At 38.9% G+C, this 19,018-nt stretch overlaps 1 protein-coding gene across 3 annotated transcripts in view; it reads right to left on the bottom strand.

Moving 5' to 3' along the window:
• Window positions 1-312: 312 nt before the first annotated feature.
• Window positions 313-19,018, bottom strand: part of DLD (dihydrolipoamide dehydrogenase) — a 29,429-nt gene continuing 10,723 nt past the window's right edge. The window contains exons 3-14 of one of the 3 annotated variants that reach the window (XM_006882632.1): window positions 16,628-16,707; window positions 16,073-16,141; window positions 15,013-15,082; window positions 13,286-13,386; window positions 12,842-12,985; window positions 11,184-11,285; window positions 5,423-5,613; window positions 4,423-4,593; window positions 3,934-4,123; window positions 3,237-3,374; window positions 944-1,033; window positions 313-850 (exon numbers count right to left, since the gene is read on the bottom strand). In XM_006882632.1, the coding sequence (XP_006882694.1) occupies window positions 785-850; window positions 944-1,033; window positions 3,237-3,374; window positions 3,934-4,123; window positions 4,423-4,593; window positions 5,423-5,613; window positions 11,184-11,285; window positions 12,842-12,985; window positions 13,286-13,386; window positions 15,013-15,082; window positions 16,073-16,141; window positions 16,628-16,707 (1,412 nt within the window). In that variant the 3' untranslated portion in view covers window positions 313-784. The remainder of the gene's footprint in view (window positions 851-943; window positions 1,034-3,236; window positions 3,375-3,933; window positions 4,124-4,422; window positions 4,594-5,422; window positions 5,614-11,183; window positions 11,286-12,841; window positions 12,986-13,285; window positions 13,387-15,012; window positions 15,083-16,072; window positions 16,142-16,627; window positions 16,708-19,018) is intronic. The other 2 variants (XM_006882634.1, XM_006882633.1) reach the window with 2 other exon arrangements.

Raw genomic sequence — 19,018 nt, 5'->3', positions numbered from 1 at the left:
TTACATCTAGGCCTGGAACAGCAGGAATGTTAAGATTCCACACTGGAGACAGCCATTAAGAACGAGGAAGGATCATCCTGACAATGACTCACAATGACCAGTAAATCAAAGACCTTATTTATTTTCACATCCTTACATTCATTAGTGTAACAGTTTTCATTTCTTTGTACATAATCCCATTAATATAGGTAGCTATATAATGAGCCTTCAGACTTGCACATTTAAGGTTCTAATAAAATGGAACCTTAAATATCTCTTCTCAGCCTCAAAGCTGCAAGAATTTAGAGGTTAAATAAATGAGAACATTTTTATTTACATCAGTTCAGTTTATACATATTTGACTTATTTTAATGACTGATTTGTTTCTAGTAAGAAAACCAAGTTTAAAATAACTTGATAATCTTGCTTCAAACACAACTGTTCATGTATCATACTCCAGTTCCATCAATTCAAATTTACTTTTGGTATCAGGGTAAGAGCTACTGTGTATATATTCAGTGAAGTTGAACCTTTCATAATCAGCATAAAAACAGACTGATGGACCATTTCCAGGATGCTACTAAAAGTAGCTTTTTAAAAAAATATTAATGTACTGAAACAATATTAAGTTCATTTAAAATACAGATGTGGGATTATTCCATTCTGTCCAAATTTATTAAATACCTTCCAAAATGTTCTTTATTTCAGTCCCAGAAATTTTTGGAGCTATGAGCATTTCCCTTTAAGAAATGTAACTTCCATAATAGCTCCCCAGAGATTGGGGGGGGGGGCAGAATCTTCTAATTTAAAAGTTGATTGGTTTGCCAAATGACGCAGCCAGATTTGCTTCTCTAAAAGCTTCTGATAGGGTCTGCAAGGGAAAAACAATTTTAAATTAAAAACCAAGTCTTTGTGGGTCAGGACATTTGAGTAGCTGTTAACTGTATACACTGTTCATAGTTACCGGATGTGCATGGCAGACTCGTGCAATATCTTCACAAGATGCCCCGTATTCCAAAGCAAGAGCAGCTTCATTTACCATTTCTCCAGCACCCTTGAAAATAATCAGCAAAATGGCATTTTATTTCTGTGGCAAAAAGAACCATGTGCTAACAGAATACCAGATGGTTAGGAGAACTGAATTTAAATCTTAAAATAGTCTTATATCTTTTTATTTGTTACAAACTCCCTCAAAAGAGCTTAATAAATCAACAAACATACATACATATACATGTGAGTATGAACACACGGGTCTGTGTGTACAGACAGGTTATATATAGGGCCACATACATAAATAACCACATACCTAGGTATGTCTGCGCAAGAATGTATTCTCATACAGCTAATAAACCACACAAGGGACAATTATGTATACTTCTTAGACATAAATACCTCGTGAAACAGGTTTTCTGGTTTTGAAGACATAGGACCATAAACTCATTTAACTGGCATACTACTGTTCATCCAGCACACTACATCCTAGAATGCTAAGCAGTGTCAAGGGTCTTAAGGATTTGCAAGCATCCATCTAAAATACGACTATCAGGAGTCTATGCGTGACAAAAACATTAAGCATATGCTTACATTCGCTGATCTCCACTCATTTGGAACAAAAGAGAAAGAAAACAAAAGACTCTGCAAAGAAACTGGCGTACAGACTTACAGTCTACGTGAACAACTAGAAGGTGAAGCCTCTAAAAGCATGACACCAGGACAGTGACCAGCTACAACTGAATACTCTGATTAGTGCCACAGAAATGGATTCTGACACAATGGGAGAGCTATGTGAAACAGAACACAGATTCTTTAAAAATCCATACATTCTGGACTGGGTAACAAATACTAGAGAACTCATTAAGATTACAGCCCTGAAATACTAAACCAACATTATCCCATGAAGTCAATTTTGTGCTAAACAACAGACGTACTCATAAAAAGAGTTAGCACTCCTAATTAACCACGTCTTTAAAAAACTGATGTGAAACTAAATTGTTAAAAAGTATTCTAAAGATTGAGAAGATAGGGGGGAGGACCTGTAGGGAAATGAGATGACTGGAAATGGTACAACCTGAACAAAATGAAGGAAATGGGTGACACTGAAACCTGTAACCAGCACCACTGAGTGTGTAGAAATTATTAACTGGAAACCTAATTTGATGTGCAAATTATCTCCCGAAACCTAGCAAACTGTTTTCAAAAGAAAGAAAACTTTGTTCATTCACCAGTGAAATTAAAAGTGTGGCCTCTGGAGCAAAACCCCACCATTTACTAGCTTAATTACTCACTAAAGGACACAGAAAAGTTCCTTGGTCACTAAAATATAAATAGCAGCATCTATGTCACAGAGCTATTGTACAATGCAAAAAACTTAATGCAAACACTTAGTAACATCATTACATAAATTAACTGGAAAACAAACTTCAGACCAAACTGCTCCTCAGAGAAATAGCTGAGCTGCAACTTGAATAAGGAACCAGGTATTACAGTAGAAGGTCAACAAGAGAAATGACCCTCAAAAAAGATGGATTCCCCCCACAATGAAATGAATGGGCACAGTGACTGTAGCAATGGCCTTGAACATAGTGACAGGCTCAGACAAGGTTTCGATTCATTGCTCATGAGTTCTCAGAGTCAGGCAAAGATCTGGAAGCAGAGAATTCTAGGCAAAAGGACCCATAAAATGAACACACTTGCTCTGCTATAAAACTGAGATTAGGCTCATGGTGAGAATTCATGAGCACAGGAGAGGGCAAAGAGAGGAGGTCAACAGCATGCAGGAATAGAGCCACTGGGGCCCTGAGTCAAGTAGTCAGAAAGCACAATGGGAAGCACAATAGAGAACGTCAAGCAGTGATGTAGCCTGCTGAATGTCTTAAAGGCATAATATTTGTTGCAATGTTAGTAGATGGAGAAGAGTGGGAGAGGGGTAGGACTGTGAGTGTGTTGTTGGTATCAGGCTGGAAACAAGGTTTAGGTGTCATATTAAGGCTTTTGCTAGTTAATTAATAAGAAAGCTCTGGGAGCCTGCAAGGCAGGGAGTTGGACACCAAATACAAAAGCGTTCAATCTTAAAAGCCTCTGAAAAGCCACTGACGGGTCAGTTATGAGTCAGATCAGATCTGATGGCAATGAGTCTGGGTCTGAGTAGTTGTTAACTCTACAGTGGAAATGATGTTGTGTTGGCTGGTGCTAAAGGTAAAATTAATTGACTAAATAGGAACGTGTTCCTAACAAGTCTGAAGCTTTACAATACTCACTGGTCCTAAAATATGTGCTCCCAGTACTCTATCTGTTGATTTCTGCCCAAGAATCTTCACCATGCCGTCTGTGTCAGCATTTGTCTTAGCTCTGCTGTTAGCAGCAAATGGGAATTTCCCAACTTTATACTCAATACCCTGTGAAAGAGAGAAAAAGAGAACCCACATAAGCAGTAGAAAATACTCAAGACCACGGAGGCAATTCTTCATGGATTATACATAAGAAAAAACCAACCGCTGGTTAATTACTAAATTTGGGGGCACAAATTCAAGTGAATGTACTGTGGTTACTTTTCAAAGTCAAAGTTTTGGATTATGGGCAGCTTATCCTCTGCTGTGTATTACTGCTGATAAACCTAAGGAGTGAATGATCTCTTCAAAATGCTAACAAGGAGGGAAACAGACATAAACCTTGGTATGCGTTAAACCAACATAGATGGTTCTCAGGTATATTCTGGGTTCTCTTACAGTAACAATTTCTGGCTACTAGATCACCAAAAAGAGACGACTACTACTACAAACAATGTTCTGCATTTGTACTTATTATGTGCAAGTTGTTTATGGAGGCACATTAATTTTGCTAATAAAAAAACAAAAAAACCAACTATTTTTAAGAATAAAAATGCCCTTTGTGTAACTACCAGTGTCATTAGCTCAACTTGCCTAACAGTGCAGAAAGCATTCACATTGGGATTACCTCTTCTTTCAACTGCTCTTCTGATTTGCCAACCCAAGCAACTTCGGGATGAGTATAAATCACTGATGGGACACAATTGTAGTCGATGTGCACGGCACCACCAGCCATTCCCTCAACACAGATAATGCCTTCATCCTCTGCCTTGTGAGCCAACATTGGACCAGCAACCACGTCACCAATCGCATAGATACTATCACAGGAGTCAAAGCAAACAAAGTCAACTTCTCAGGTACATTTTTTATTCTCTTACGGTTACAATTTCTGGCCATCAGATCATCAAAAAGAGACTGAATGGTGCTCTCCAGAAATCTATGAATGAGTTCATGTTTAATCTTTGGGTAATGAAAAAATTCAGGTATTTTTAAATTCTTCAATACCCTTCCGCCAAATCAATACATACTTTAAAAATGTGATTAAGACTCTTTCAAAACCGTGATATTAGAAAATACATTTTTAAATTATTAAAAAGGCAAAGACTGTCCAACTTACTTTGGAATTTTAGTCTGGAATCTGGAATTCACTGGAATTCTACCTCTGGGGTCGAGCTCAATGCCAAGTGCTTCTAATCCCAAATTCTGAGTAAAAGGTCGTCGACCAATGCAAACCAGGAGTACGTCACAAGTGATAACTTCAGCCTTTCCACCAGATGCAGCTTCAATACTAGATAATGAGTAACGTATTACTGTTAAGAGCTTCTACATAAATAAACGGGAAAATGAAGACCAGATGGATGTTATTTTAACAAAGTTTATTTTATTGCAAACATAACAAGGATTAGGAAATGAAAAACAGGCACTGGAGGACGTAGTGACCTAGTTCACACGGAGTTGTGCCTCTCCAGTGGTTCGAATCCACCAGAGCATCCAAGGAAGAAACACGGGCAATCTCCTCCTGTGTGACTTACAGCCTGGACACCAGTCTGAGAGGCAGCTAAATGGGTTCCAACTTTATGGCAATGAGAGGGGACTATCATTTAAACCACATAAATTCAGACTGTAAAGGCTGTGTAACCTGGGCAACTTATTTCATCAAATTATAGAAACATTTAACAAGTGGAATGCCAGACACACAGTCCACAATCCAACTGCTGTTAACTATTATGGAGAGCAGAGATCAGCAAATGGATGGGTACGGTGAAGGGAAAGAAAATGGCATTGGACAACTGTAATTAATGTTAAAAAACAAAATATATGAATGAGTGAGTGAAAAACTAATTTTAAAATAATTGTCCTAAATGTTTAGAGTATTAAAATTCCAGAATATATACTTTGAAAAGGTGCACTACTGTACTGACAAAAACGGTTTCTTTTTTTCACACTGTCAACTTAATCATGAATTTCAATGGACTCATTTGATAAACAATATTGAGTTAGGTTAATGTATTAAGATGTACTCAAGTAACAAAAATCAAATTTGCTAAGGTGATATTAAAACTTGAGCTTTTCTTAAACACACGAACAAGTGCATAAAAAACAAACCGCATACTTACGAAACATCAATTTTTCCATCTGACTTCTTGGTGGCACCAGTAACCTTTGTATTCAATTTAAATTTAAATCCCTGTCTCTGAAGGATCCGTTGAAAGTTTTTAGATATCTCCATATCAATCCCAATTCCACCAACATGACCCAAAAACTCAACTGCTGTCACATCTGCTCCAAGTCTTTGCCAAACAGAACCCTGTAAATGACCATTTTTAAAAAATTATTAAAAACCCTCAAACATTTCTATAGCACATTTTCACTAAAATATTTCAATCACTGTTATTTTTTTCCTCCCTTTACCAGTATGTTTCTTTTAGGAACTCTGAGGTTTAAAACCAACCCTGTATCAAATGTATGCAACTCAATATATTCATTCATTCATTTACTAAGCACCTACTATTTCCTGTAGCCTTCATTGCTAAACCCAAGTCTGGCAGTTCAAACTCATCAGCTGTTCTAAGGGGAAAAATAAGAGATAGTGTGCTTTCAGAGTAGAGCCTTAAAAACCCTTTGGGGAAGTTCTACTCTGTCCAGGAGTGTAGCTGTGAGTCAGAACTGATTCAATGGCAACGTTTCTGATTACTGTATTCTAGGTACCATTAGTAGGTGCTAGGGGATACTATGAGTGACAAGCGACTCGACAGCAAATAACAGCAGCAACTAGGAATGCATTAAGTAAACAAAAATCTCTGCCAAGGACTTTCCATCCTGGCGGTGGTACTCCTCTTCCTCACTGCTGCCAAGTCAGAATTGACTCAGAGCTGACCCCTAGCAGGTTTCCCAGGCTGCAAATTGCATTGGAGGACAAGATCCATCTTTCTCCCAAAGAGACACTGGTGGATTCAAAGCACCAGAGAAGCATGCCCTTTGGGTTAGCAATTTCCTATGGAAGTGGAACTCCTGTCAGGACAAGAAAATAGTAAGGAAAAAATAAAGCAGGAGAGCAGATTAGGATGAGTGGCTATAATTAACAACAGTGTGGCCAGAGAAGGCTTCACTGGAACAACATTTGCATCAAATCCTGACGGGGAGTGAACCACACAAATAATGGTGAAGAGTGTTATAGGCTCTCTATAGGGAAGGGAGCAGCAAATACAAAGGTCCAAAAAGAAAGACAGCAGATGCTTACCATACTGCTACTAATTACTGACATTTGTAAAATGTTAAACTAACTTTCTAATTTATTTTTTCAAGGAGGGAGAAATACCTTTTCCCTCCACTCAGATATAAACTGAGAGTACTGGTATTTTCTTTTTCAAATTAGATTTCTTTAAGGAATTATAATAAAAGATGTTATGCATATTAAAGAAAGTATTCTCCGGATCTCCACTGACAATTCATCTTGACAGACTGAACTACTGCAAAGGATGCCAGTAATGGAAATGGATCTATGAGACCCAAGTACTAAGCATTAAGGAAGGCAACTTTGGTTCAAATATCAATAAAATTCATTTCCTGACTTCCAAGAGTTCATGACCTTACGGGAGAGGCACAAACATATAAAGGCAATGCACTGTTCTCACCAAGTGCTACAAAGATGTTGACACAGTGTATGGAGGAAATACTTGAGCTTTCCTGGACAGAGAAGAGTTTATATCAAAAAAATAACTTTTAAGTTTTGGTAACTAGTTATTATGTCAACAAATTTATAAAAAATACAGAAACAGCAAAGAGCATCTAAAGATCACGTAGGATGGTCAGGGAAGGGCTCACACAGTGCAGAACTGGTGAAGGTGAGGAAATGTTCTAAGTGGAAGGCAGGCCTACAGGAGAGGCTGTTCAGTAAGTAGTGTTTTCAATTTATGAAGATCATCTGAAAGGTTTATTCAGCTGGTGTTATGGCCTATTTACAAGTGTCACATTAACAATATTAAGTGTTTTGGGATTCTCATTCTTCTCCATCTCAGACTACTGTATGCTTGATCCAAGTCAAGGTATTTTCAATTGCTTCACATGCATCTGAAAGTTGGATGGTGAATAAAGAAGACTGAAGAATAACTGATGCCTTTGAGTTATGGTGCTGGAAAAGACTAGTGAATTTCCCACAGACTACCAAAAGAACTAACAAATCTGTCTTGGACAAGTGTAACCAGAGTGCTCGTTATAGGTAAGGTTGGTGAAATTTGACCTCAGATCCTTTGTGCATGCTGTCAGGAGGGGCCGGTTCTTTGAAAAAGCACATCATGATGGGAAAGGTAAAGGGCCAAAGAAGCCTCGTAATGAGATGGACTGAGACAGTGACTCTAACAAGGGGCCTGAACATGGTGCAGATTCAGAGTAGTTCAGGACAGGTCAAGGTCAAGATCTGTTGTTCATAAGGCTGTTCACCAGACACAGTCAACTGACATGCACCTAACGACAAACATCTGAGAGGGAGAAGCTAGAAATGAGGCTAGTGAGGTGAGTCAGGGTCAACTCACGCTGTTAAATAACAACAAAATGTTTGGATTTACCCCAATATAAGAGTGAAGCAATTAAAATATTTCAAGCAGGGGGAAGTCATTAAATCTGCATTACCAAAAGATCTCTCCAGCCACTATCAGGAAAAAAAAGATTGGAAAACAATGGAAAAAACCAGGGAGACCCAGGACAGGGTCTGAGCTAGGATGTAATCGCATAACTGATAAGCAAATAGATTCAAGTTATCTTTCAAGCAGAATCACATTAGGACCCAGGGACTGGCTAAATACAAAGCATGACGTCATAGGCATGCAGTCAAGTATGTACTCCCAAACTTCTCATTTTGCTTTCTACACAGATAGATCAATCACTGAAATATTTTAATCAATCACTGAGATGGAAACATTAGCCAAGAAATAGGTTTCATTTGTTCTAGGGGGTTACATCATTATACATTTGCCAAACTGTGTGCCAGTGAAATACACAGACAGAGATGCTGGGAGACATCTAGATATAAAAGTGTAGAGATACAAGAGGGAATTAGAATGCAGATGCTCCCACAGTGGGAGTAAAGAGACGACTCTGTAGAAAGACAAAGAATCTGGCATAGATCTTAGGAAAGGATCTCAAGTAATATGAACAGCATAGAGAAGGCTGAGGAAGAACTCCGATAAGAGGATGGAGAAGTGTTGGCCCAACGGGGGGATGGAAAACCAGCAGAGTATATAATCAGAGAAGCAGCAGAAAGGGTTTAAAGCCAGCAATACAGATGGATGCCAAATAAAACAGTGAAGAAACTACTCCACAGGATTGGACAATTAAGTTCATTTGGGTCCCCATCAAAAGTAACTTAACGGCGGCAAGGCTGGATTCCTCACGCAGAATTTAGGGAGGCACCACCATGCACGCTGTACAGTTTTGCTTTTCTCCAGAGTGCAGCAAATATGGCCTGAGGACAACATGAAAAAGGTAGACAACTGTACTGAACCTGGACTAGAGCTTTGTCGAAAAGGAGAATGAACAGAGAGCAAAGGGCTCAATGAGGACATATGAAAAAGAAAGTAGTTAAAGTGAGACTGTAGAATCTATGCTGACTGGCAATGTAGTGTTAAACAGGAAATGGCAAACAGGGAAAAAAGTAGAACTCAAGAATTAGAAAATCTAGTTAAGTGAAAGAGCTCTTACATTAATCACTGAGCAAAAAAGACGACTGGTTCAAGAGTAGAATGTCTGAATGAATGCCTTCAGAGGAAAGGCAACTCAATTACTAGGGCACAAGCACCTCGGAGAAAGAGACCTAAAACTGGAGAGAAAAGGAGATTGTCAGAAACAGGAGAAGGTGCCACATGGACAAGCAAGAACTGTGCAGCAAGAGGGGAAGAAACCGCATGCAGTTTCGGGGAACTGAAAATAGGCTGACATTTCTTACAAGTAAAGAAAGTCTTCATCTAGAAGGCAACTTGTTCAATGAGAGTTGTCTTCAAAGACCTAAAATGTTACCAAATTTTTTTTTAAAAAGGAATGAGATCACCCATGTTGTTGTTGTTGTTATGTGCCGTTGAGTCGTTTCCGACTCATAGCGACCCTATGCACAACAGCCCTAAACCCTGCTCTATCCTGCGCCAACCGCACCGCCTCTGACACACCCATCCCGATTACCCCAGTCACCGAATCAATCCATCTCATAGAGGGTCTTCCCCTCCTGCGTTGTCCCTCAACCCTCCCAAGCATGATGTCCCTCTCCAAGGACCCGTACCTCCTGGCAACATGTCCAAAGTATGTCAGACGAAGCCCCAGAATCCTTGCCTCCAAGGAGTAGCTTGGTTTAATCCTCTCCAAGATAAATCTGTTTGTTTTCCTGGCAGTCCAGGGTACATTCAGTACCCTTCTCCAGCACCACAGCTCAAAAGCATCCACTCTCCTTCTGTCCTCCCTAGTCATTGTCCAACTCTCTGATGCATAACAAGCGGTTGCAAAGACCATGGCCCGTATCAGGCGCACCTTAGTCTCCAGAGAGAAACTGTTGCTCCTGAGTACTTTAGAGAGGTCCCTAACAGCAGACTTTCCCATCGCGATACGCTTTTTGATTTCCTGACTGCTGGTGTCAAGAGTGTTGACTGTGGAGCCGAGCAAACTGAAGCTGTGAACAATCTCAATCTCTTCGTCATCCATCCTGACGCTGCCAATTGGTCCAGTGGTGAGAATCTTTGTCTTCTTGACTTTGAGCCTCAGTCCATACTGAAAGCTGCAGTCCTTGACCCTTCGCAGCAAGTGCATGAGGTCCTCAGTTTCAGCAAGCAGGGTTGTGTCATCTGCATAACGGAGATTGTTAATAGACCTTCCACCAATCCTGATGCCACAATTCTCCTCAAAGAGCCCAGCTTCTCGGATAATCTGCTCTGCATACATGTTGAAAAGGTATGGAGACAGGATGCATCCCTGGCGTACACCCTTCCCAATTTTGAACCATGCAGTGTTACCCTGCTCTGTTCTGACTACTGCCTCTTGGTCCAAGTATAGGCTTCGTATTAGCACAATTAAATGTTCTGGGATTCCCATTCTTCTCAGAGTCAGCCACAGTTTGTTATGATCCACACAGTCAAATGCCTCTGCATAATCAATGAAACACAGATAGACATACTTCTGGTATTCTCTGCTTTCAGCCAAGAACCATCTAACATCAGCAACAATATCCCTAGTACCACGACCCCTTCTAAACCCAGCCTGGACTTCCGGAAGTTCTCTGCTGATGTGCTGTTCTAATCGTTTTTGGATGATCTTCAGTAGAATCTTGCTTGCATGTAAAATCAATGACACTGTTCTGTAGTTTCCACACTCAGTTGGGTCACCTTTCTTTGGAATGGGAACAAATATAGATCTCTTCCAGTCAGTTGGCCAAGTGGTGGTTCTCCAGATTTCTTGGCACAACTTGGTGAGCACATCCAGGGCAACATCTATTATCTGAAATACTTCAATTGGTATACCATCTATTCCTGGGGCCTTATTTTTTGCTATTTCCTTCAAAGCAGCTTGAACTTCTTCCTTCATCACCATAGGCTCTTGCGCATATGTTATTTCTTTAAATTCCTCTGTATCTGCCAATTCCTTTCTATATAATGACTCAGTATATTCCTTCCATCTTCTTTAGGCAACTGAAATAGTGGATGATTACAGCAAAGTATGTTTCAAACACAAGATAACATTCTAATTATTTAAGTAAATAAAAGCTTTTTTGAAAAAAGGTCAACCTTCATTACTGGAAGTGTTCAAGCAAAATTAAATGCTAATCTGCCTCAGAAGTAACACAAAAAATTAAATAAGAACCTTCCAATTCCACAGAGGTCATTACAGATAGATACCACTTACCAATTCTACACCTATTACTCCTGCCCCAATCACAACCATCTTCTCTGGAACTTTTTTTAAAGACAAAGCACCTGTAGATGACACTATTGTATCTTCATCAATCTATAAGGAAAGCAAAGGATACAATAAAAATTACTCAGAAAAACATAATGATCTATAAACTAATGCAGTAAAGTCACTAAAAATATCATTTAAGATATTTATGACTCTTATCCATATGTCAAATGTTGTCAAATTCTATTAAGGCACAACTTTATTATTATTATTTTTATTCTTAATTTTTTGTGTGTGTACCGTCAAATCAGATCTGACTGGTACAGAAGGAGATTGCCCCCCCTTCTCCAGCAGAGCATCTGGTTGGGTTTGAACCACGTATTTCTGGAATTGCAGTGCAACTTCTTGCCACTAGGCCACCAGAGCTCCCTTAAAGCACAACTTTAAACATTTTATCATTCAATTGCATCAAAACAAAATGGCCAATTTTAATACCATATGCCTAAGAAAAGCTGGACAATGAGTAGGGATGATAGAAGGAGAACTGATGCCTTTTTGAGTTGTGGTGCTGGAGAAGAGTACTGAATTATTATACTGTGGGCTGCTAAGAGAACAAACAGGTTTATCCTAGAGATACCAGGCTGCTCCTTGGAAACAATATTTAAGGCTTGCTACAAGGAGTGACCAGTCCTTGGAGAGGGACATTGTGCTTGGGAGGATGGAGAAACAGCATAAAATAGGAGGACCCTCAACGAGATGGACTGATTCAGTGACTGGTGTAATGCGAGTAAGTGTGTCAGAGATAAAACGGTTGGCACAGGATAGAGCAGGGTTCAGAGCTCTTGTGCACAGAGTTGCAAGCAACTTAATGTCACATAAGAATTAAATTTAACTATATGCCCTCTATGAGGTGGATTGATTCAGTGACTGGGATAACTGGGATGGGAGTGTCAGAGACAGTGCAACTGGCACAGGACAGAGCGGAGTTTAGGGCTGTTGTACATAGGGTTGCTATGAGTCGCAGGCGACTCGACGGCACATAACAACAACATATTTACTATGTTGTGCTGTTATGTGCCATCGAGTTGCCTGTGACTCATAGCAACCCTATATACAATACCTCTGATGCCTGTACTGTCCTGAGCCAGTCTCACTGACTCTGATACAGCTGCCTCATTGCCCAGTTACTGGATCAATCCGTCTCATTCGGGGTCTTCCTCTCCTGCACTGTCCCTCCATCCTTCCAACCATGATGTCCTTCTCCAATGACCAGTCCCTCCTGGCCACAAATCCTAGCCTCCAAGATAGACCTTTTCTTGGCAGTCCATGGTATGTTCAAGACTCTTCTCCAGCACCACAAATCAATGGTATCAATTCTTGTTCTGTTTTTCTTAGTCATTATCCAGCTCCCTGATGCATAGCAAGTAATTGCAAAGACCATGCACCTTCGCCTCTGGTCCAAAGAAATATATATATTAAGTCTGGTCCAAATCTCTGCAGAGTGAACACCAGCAACTCTCCAAAGATGACTAACTGTCAAACATAGCATTTCAGGAAAACAAAGCAAACCAAAAAGACCCCATCTCAAAGTTGATAAATAGCAGATATTAATTTACAAAAATGTTATTTATAAAGACAAGTGGTACATTAGAAATCATAAATACCGTGATTCCAGGAAAGGGAGTAACTTCTGAACCTGTAGCGATGAGGATGTTCTTTGTATCAATCACCTGAGTGCTGCCATCAGCCTTAGAAGCAGTGACCTGATTTTTGCCAGTTATCTTCCCATATCCATTGACGTGAACAACCTTTAAGTGTTTATAAAATCACGTTTAAAATCATTTTTTGAGAAACATGATTAACAAGAACCTTTCTTTTATATTAAAACAAACTTATCAAATATAAAATTTTCTTCTTCAGTAGTCTTCAGTGAACTGATAAAAAAACAACTCTTATAAATTAGAGAATGTTATTTCAGATTAGCATGTTGTTATAAGCTTAAAACTATCCTCCAGTAACAGTCTAAATCTCATCCTTTGCTGTAAGAGCATAGATTGTTTAACATGGATACAAAATAAAGCAGTAATGTTAACATTAAATGCACTGACCTTGTTCTGTTTGAATAAGTGGGCGATTCCACCAGTTAAAGCTTTTACTGCAGTACTCTTCTGTTCCATCATCTTCTCTAAATTCAAGCGAACTTCAGACACTGTAACATGTTAAGAATCTCGAGTTCTTATTTAAATTCTTGAAGTTATGTAAGGTATTCTTCACTAATCAGAGTCTGGAAAATTCGAGCCTAAAGCTTATAACCCTGAAAACCTATTTGAAGGTCTTGAAGAGTCGAAACTGCTGCACAGCAGCGGGTTTTATCGTTCTGGGGTTATTTTTTTTTTTTTTTGGTATGACGTTAGTCTCTAAACACCTACTTATGGTTGGAAAGGACTGAGCTAGAAATGGTACAGTAAAATATCACCTAGATTTTAAACAATGTCAAAAGCTAAGTTATATGAAGAAAAAACTCAACAAAAATACATTTCTGAAAATTTCAAATGGCGCTTTAATAAACTAGATTCTAACTCAGAAAAGAACTCCAAAAGAATGGAAAGATAAAAATATTCCACTCAATAAAATTTTAGAAAGGTATCTTAGAAACCAGTTCAAGCAACCAAAACCTGCCTTTCAGAGTTGAGAAAACAATGACCCTGAGAGATTCTTGCTTCACAGACAGATACAGAGTTCGAAAGTGAGGCTTTGCCTATTGTGCGGGTCTCCTGATTACCCTTACTGCTTCTTTCCTTACATCATTCCATTTTTCATCTAGTCAATATATTTGCTTTAGTGTACACACATCTCCTCTCTATCCACAGGACTGCCTATACCGCAGCTCCGTCTTTCAGAAGCCTACTGCTGGGAAAAAAAAAAAGAAACAAATGAAGGAAAGTAATACCCCAAAGTATGCTTTAGACCTTCTCTACAATTTGCCCTTCTGCAAGTAATTATCCACAGCAAGTCCTGGAGAGAGAAGATGGAAATGAAAATAGCCCAAAAGATGACAAGGAATAAGATAAAATCGAAATGTTACAAAACACACTATACCTTTTTATTGACAACTTTGAACGGTAGTGCTGACTGGTGTACAATATTAAAGATTCAAGAGACTATCTGAAGAAAAACCAAAACATCTGTCTTTGATGAAGTTGTCAACAGAACCTTAGAAGGGTGGAGTGAGCCAGACAGGTTATCACAACTTCTCAATCTCTACACAAAGTGATCATGGTTCGAAAAGCAGAGGGTCAGCAAAAAAAGAGGAAAATTCTCAATGAGATGAACTGTAGTTCATCTGTGAGCTACAGTAGTGGGCTCAAACAGCACAAACTGAAAGAATGGTACAGCATTTCCTTCTGCTGCACACAGGGCCAATGGCACCCACCAATAATCACTCAAGCTTCTCTTCTGATCTTTTCATTATCAACAACATGGAGCTTTCTTTCTCCCTTTCAGGGACCCAGCCTTCTGAGTGAATGTTTTACCAAAAAATAAACAGAGGGAGGGGGACAAGGTGGGAGATTTCAATCAAGTCTTCAGAGAACAAAAGCTACTATGGTAGAAATACATATTTAAGGTGTTCCAAAGTTTCTTTCTCTACACGCTCATGAATCTCGTTCTTCCTCATTAACACATTGCCGCAAATGACAGCAAAACACGTTTCGAAGCACGGTCATCAATCTAAAAGTGTGCGGCAAAGTGTAAACAGACACACATATACATTGTCAGACAAGAGCCTCCAGTCAAGCACACCTATTAATAATCTTAAATATGAAATTATACTTACTTTCAATTCCTCTAGATGCAAAATCTTTTCCATGAGCCATATGGTAATAATGAGAATTATTCAACAAAGCCTAGAAGAAACAAAAAGATAAAATTAACAAATGCTCATAAACTGACTATATATATGATCGAAAAACACAAAATTCTCTAAGTGAAACAATACATAGGACAATTCAGTACATGGTAGTTGCTGCTGTTATGTGCTGTTGAGTTGCCTGTGACTCATACTGACCTTATGCACAACAGCTCTGAAGCCTGCCCTGTCCTGAGCCAGTCTCTACCTTCTTTACCCAAGTTACTGTATTAATCCATCTCATACAGGGTCTTCCTCTCCTGCGATGTCCCTCCACCCTTCCAAGCATGATGTCCTTCTCCAAGGACTGGTGCCTCCTGGTGACATGTCCAAAGTATGTGAGATGGAGCCTCAAAATCCTAGCTTCCAAGGAGAAACTTAGTTTCATTCTTTCAAAGACGGAAAGAAAATTTGTTCTCTTGGCAGTCCATGGTATGTTCAAGACTCTTCTCCAGCACAACTTAAAGGCATCTATTCTTCTGTCATCCTTCGTCCCTGTCCAGTTCTCTGATGACTGTGAAGACCAGGACCTGTATCAGGCCCACCTTGGTCTCTAGATTGATACCACTGCTTCTCAGTACTCTAGAGAGGTCCCTGAAAGCGATTTTCCTTTGGTTGTAATCTTACACAAATAATCATTATGAAACACAAGCACATGCTGACTTTCTTTAAAAGCAAAGTAATAGCACATCAGGGTGATTGGTGTAAAAGGCAACTGTTTTTAGTCAAAAAGGACCCAGAAGGAGAATTTACTATCAATTGTCTCACTGAATAGAGGAAACTAAGAGGAAATTGCAGGAAATTATTAGAATGGAAAGCTTAGGCCCTGAGACAAGGAAGAGATTTCAGGGAAAACTTTTTATTATCTATTTGTTTTGGGTATGTATGTGTATTTAATTGTATTATTCTAATGTTCATTCTTCTCTCAACACATCTTTTAGTTGGTAGCTACCAACAAACCACTGCATTGTACAAAATGCATGCATACCTTAGAGGGAATGCAACCAACATTCAAGCACGTTCCACCAAGAGTGTCATTCTTCTCAATGCAGACTGTCTACAACAGAAGAAAACAGTTTTTGGGTTTTTTTAAGTTTAAACACATTTTATTTTTAGACAACCTATGACATTTTTTTCCCTTTAAAAAAAAATGCCTCCGCTCCATTACCTACATTGTTTCAATTCATTAACATTCTAAATAGAGATGTCTTAATTCTTCAAAACATGCTTCCTAAGTTGTGCATTTTAGACAGAAATACAGTTCTTTATAAACTGCCACTCTATCAAGTTAATTCAAAAGTAAATTATTCTAACAAATATATTTGCTTAATATGGCCAAAGACCACTTTCAGTTCTATCACTCCATCTTCCCAAACGTGATTAGAAGCCAAAATGAAAATTACTGGGAGTAAGGAGGGAAAAAAATGGACTTTACTGTCTAGCCCATGAAAATATTATAACCAAACAAACTCTTTCCTCCTTAGATTATTTATAGAGTCAAGAACAAAACCAAATCACCCTCCAGGGTGAATGCAGACCTTACCTTGAAACCTAACTGGGCAGCTTTAATAGCAGCAACATATCCTCCGGGACCAGAACCTATCACTGTCACGTCAGCATCAACTGCAACGAAAAGAAATTGATATAATAGTAAATTACTGACAACTCATTAGATAGAGAAAAAAAAAATATATTCAACCTCCAAATAAACAGAAAACCTAACATTCTCCACAATGTACTATGTTTAGGTATTTGATCTTTTTTTATTATTATTAAATATGGGTTTTTAAATCTCATTTTCCATTTATTCACGATGATGTATGTAGACACAACAAAATTCTATACATTCATACTGAACTCACCGACCTTGCTAAACTCTAGAGAATTTTGTGTTGTTTTGTTTGTCTGTTAAATATATATTTAACAAAATATTTGTCATTTCAACAATTTTGACATGTATATTAACTACGTTTACCACAGTTTAAAGATTTATGGGGAGAAATAATTAATAAATTATTTCTAAATTTTAAAACTTCAGTCAAATTATGCCCTAAATACTATCTATTAATACGAATTCTAAGGGGAGCTCTGGTGGCCTAGTGGCAAGGAGCTGCAACTACAATCCCAGAGGCACATGGTTCAAATCTACCAGATGCTCTGCCGGGAAAAGGAGGGACAATCTCCTCCTGTACCAGTCAGATCTGATTTGACGGTACACCCACACACAAAAATGTAAAAAAATAAATAAATAAAATAAAATATGAATTCTAATTTCTTAGCTTTATAATGTTTTAGATTTTTTTTTTTTTCTCCTTGTGTGCCATCAAATCGGATTCGACTGGCACAGGAGGAGGTTGCCCTTCTTCTCCAGTGAAGCATCTGGTGGATTTGAAAGATAATGTATTTTCTGAGTCAACAACATGAAACGACAATAAGCCCATGTATAAAAATGAGCATCACATTTAGCTTGGGGAAAAAAAAATTTAGTAAATAAACCCAGAAGTGAACAAGATAAAAAAAAAAGAGTAACCAAGAACAAGGAGCCTGGGTGTCTGAATGGTCAGCATCAGAACCCACCACCCACCAGTCTCTCCATGGGAGGGAGTAGCAGTCAAAGGTCACAGCCTCAGAAGGGCTATGGGGGCAGTTCTACACCATCCTAGAGGTTCACCACGAGTCAATCAACTTGACGACAGTGAGTTTTATTTCATTTGGAACCAAGAATCCAGGCTTTTATTTCCCAATCATTTTAACTGTAGATTTAAAAAAAATATACAGAAAATTCTAAAGACTCAAAATAATTTACCTCTTACCGAAGTTACTAGATAAACCGTTCTTTTACAATTCTACTAAGTAGAAAAATGAAGGACTAATAGTTGTCATCCACAGATTTGTCAGCAAGACTGTAGTGTTAAGTGGCATCCACTTAACAAAGATACTAAGGCTGAGAGCAGCTTAAAAACTTGCACAAAGTGGCACCATCAACCTCTTCAAGTCTTGGTGCCTATGCTTATATGCCATTATAGAATATGGGCATGTTGTTTTTGTGTGCTGTCAAGTAGGAACTGGTCCATAGCTGACCCTCCACAGGGTTTTCAGAGGGAGATTGCCCATCTTTCTCCTGTGAAGCAGCTAGTGGATATGAGACTGCAGTGCAGCTTCCCACCACTAGCCACCAGAGCTCCCTATATAGAGATATTTGTGTGTGTGTGTGTGTGTGTGTGTAATAATTTACGCATTTAGATTACTACAAATAACACGTATACAAGTGTGTATACACACACACACACACACAAATATATATATAAATATATATAAGCAAATGGTATATATACACCATTCTGTTATCTTGCAAGACACTCAGATGATTTTAGAATATCCACAATGAACTCCATATAATTAGGTGTTATTTCTTATCAGAATAAAATCAGTATTACTGAAATCAGAGTATCTACCCTGTGAAGAAGGAGCCTAGTGGTAAGAAGCTGCACTGCAAAACCAAAGGCACGTGGTTCAAATCCAACTGCCCCAGGAGAAAAGGATGCGTAATTTCCCATGCAATTTACTACCTCTGCAAACTCGCCAGAGGGCCAGCTAGGAGTTGGTTCTGACTCACACAAAAACAACCTATTGTTAACTGCCTTCAATAATCTTGTTGTTGTTTGTTGTTGTTATGTGAGTCAAGTTGACTCATAGCAACCCTGTGTACAACAGCCCTAAACTCTGCTCTATCCTGTGCCAATCACACTGCCTCTGACACACCCATCCCGATTACCCCAGTCACTGAATCAATCCACCTCACAGAGGGCCTTCCCCTCTTGCGCCGTCCCTCCATCCTACCAAGCATGCTGTCTCTCTCCAAAGACCTGTCCCTCCTTGCAACATGCCCAAAGTATGTTAGACGAAGCCCCAGAATCCTTGCCTCCAAGGAGTA

Source organism: Elephantulus edwardii, unplaced genomic scaffold (assembly GCF_000299155.1).
Source record: "Elephantulus edwardii isolate Elephantulus edwardi_28Jun2011 unplaced genomic scaffold, EleEdw1.0 scaffold00022, whole genome shotgun sequence".
Lineage (NCBI taxonomy): Eukaryota > Metazoa > Chordata > Mammalia > Macroscelidea > Macroscelididae > Elephantulus > Elephantulus edwardii.
The sequence above is the reverse complement of the archived record's forward strand: the minus strand, read 5'-3'. Positions and strand labels throughout refer to the sequence as shown.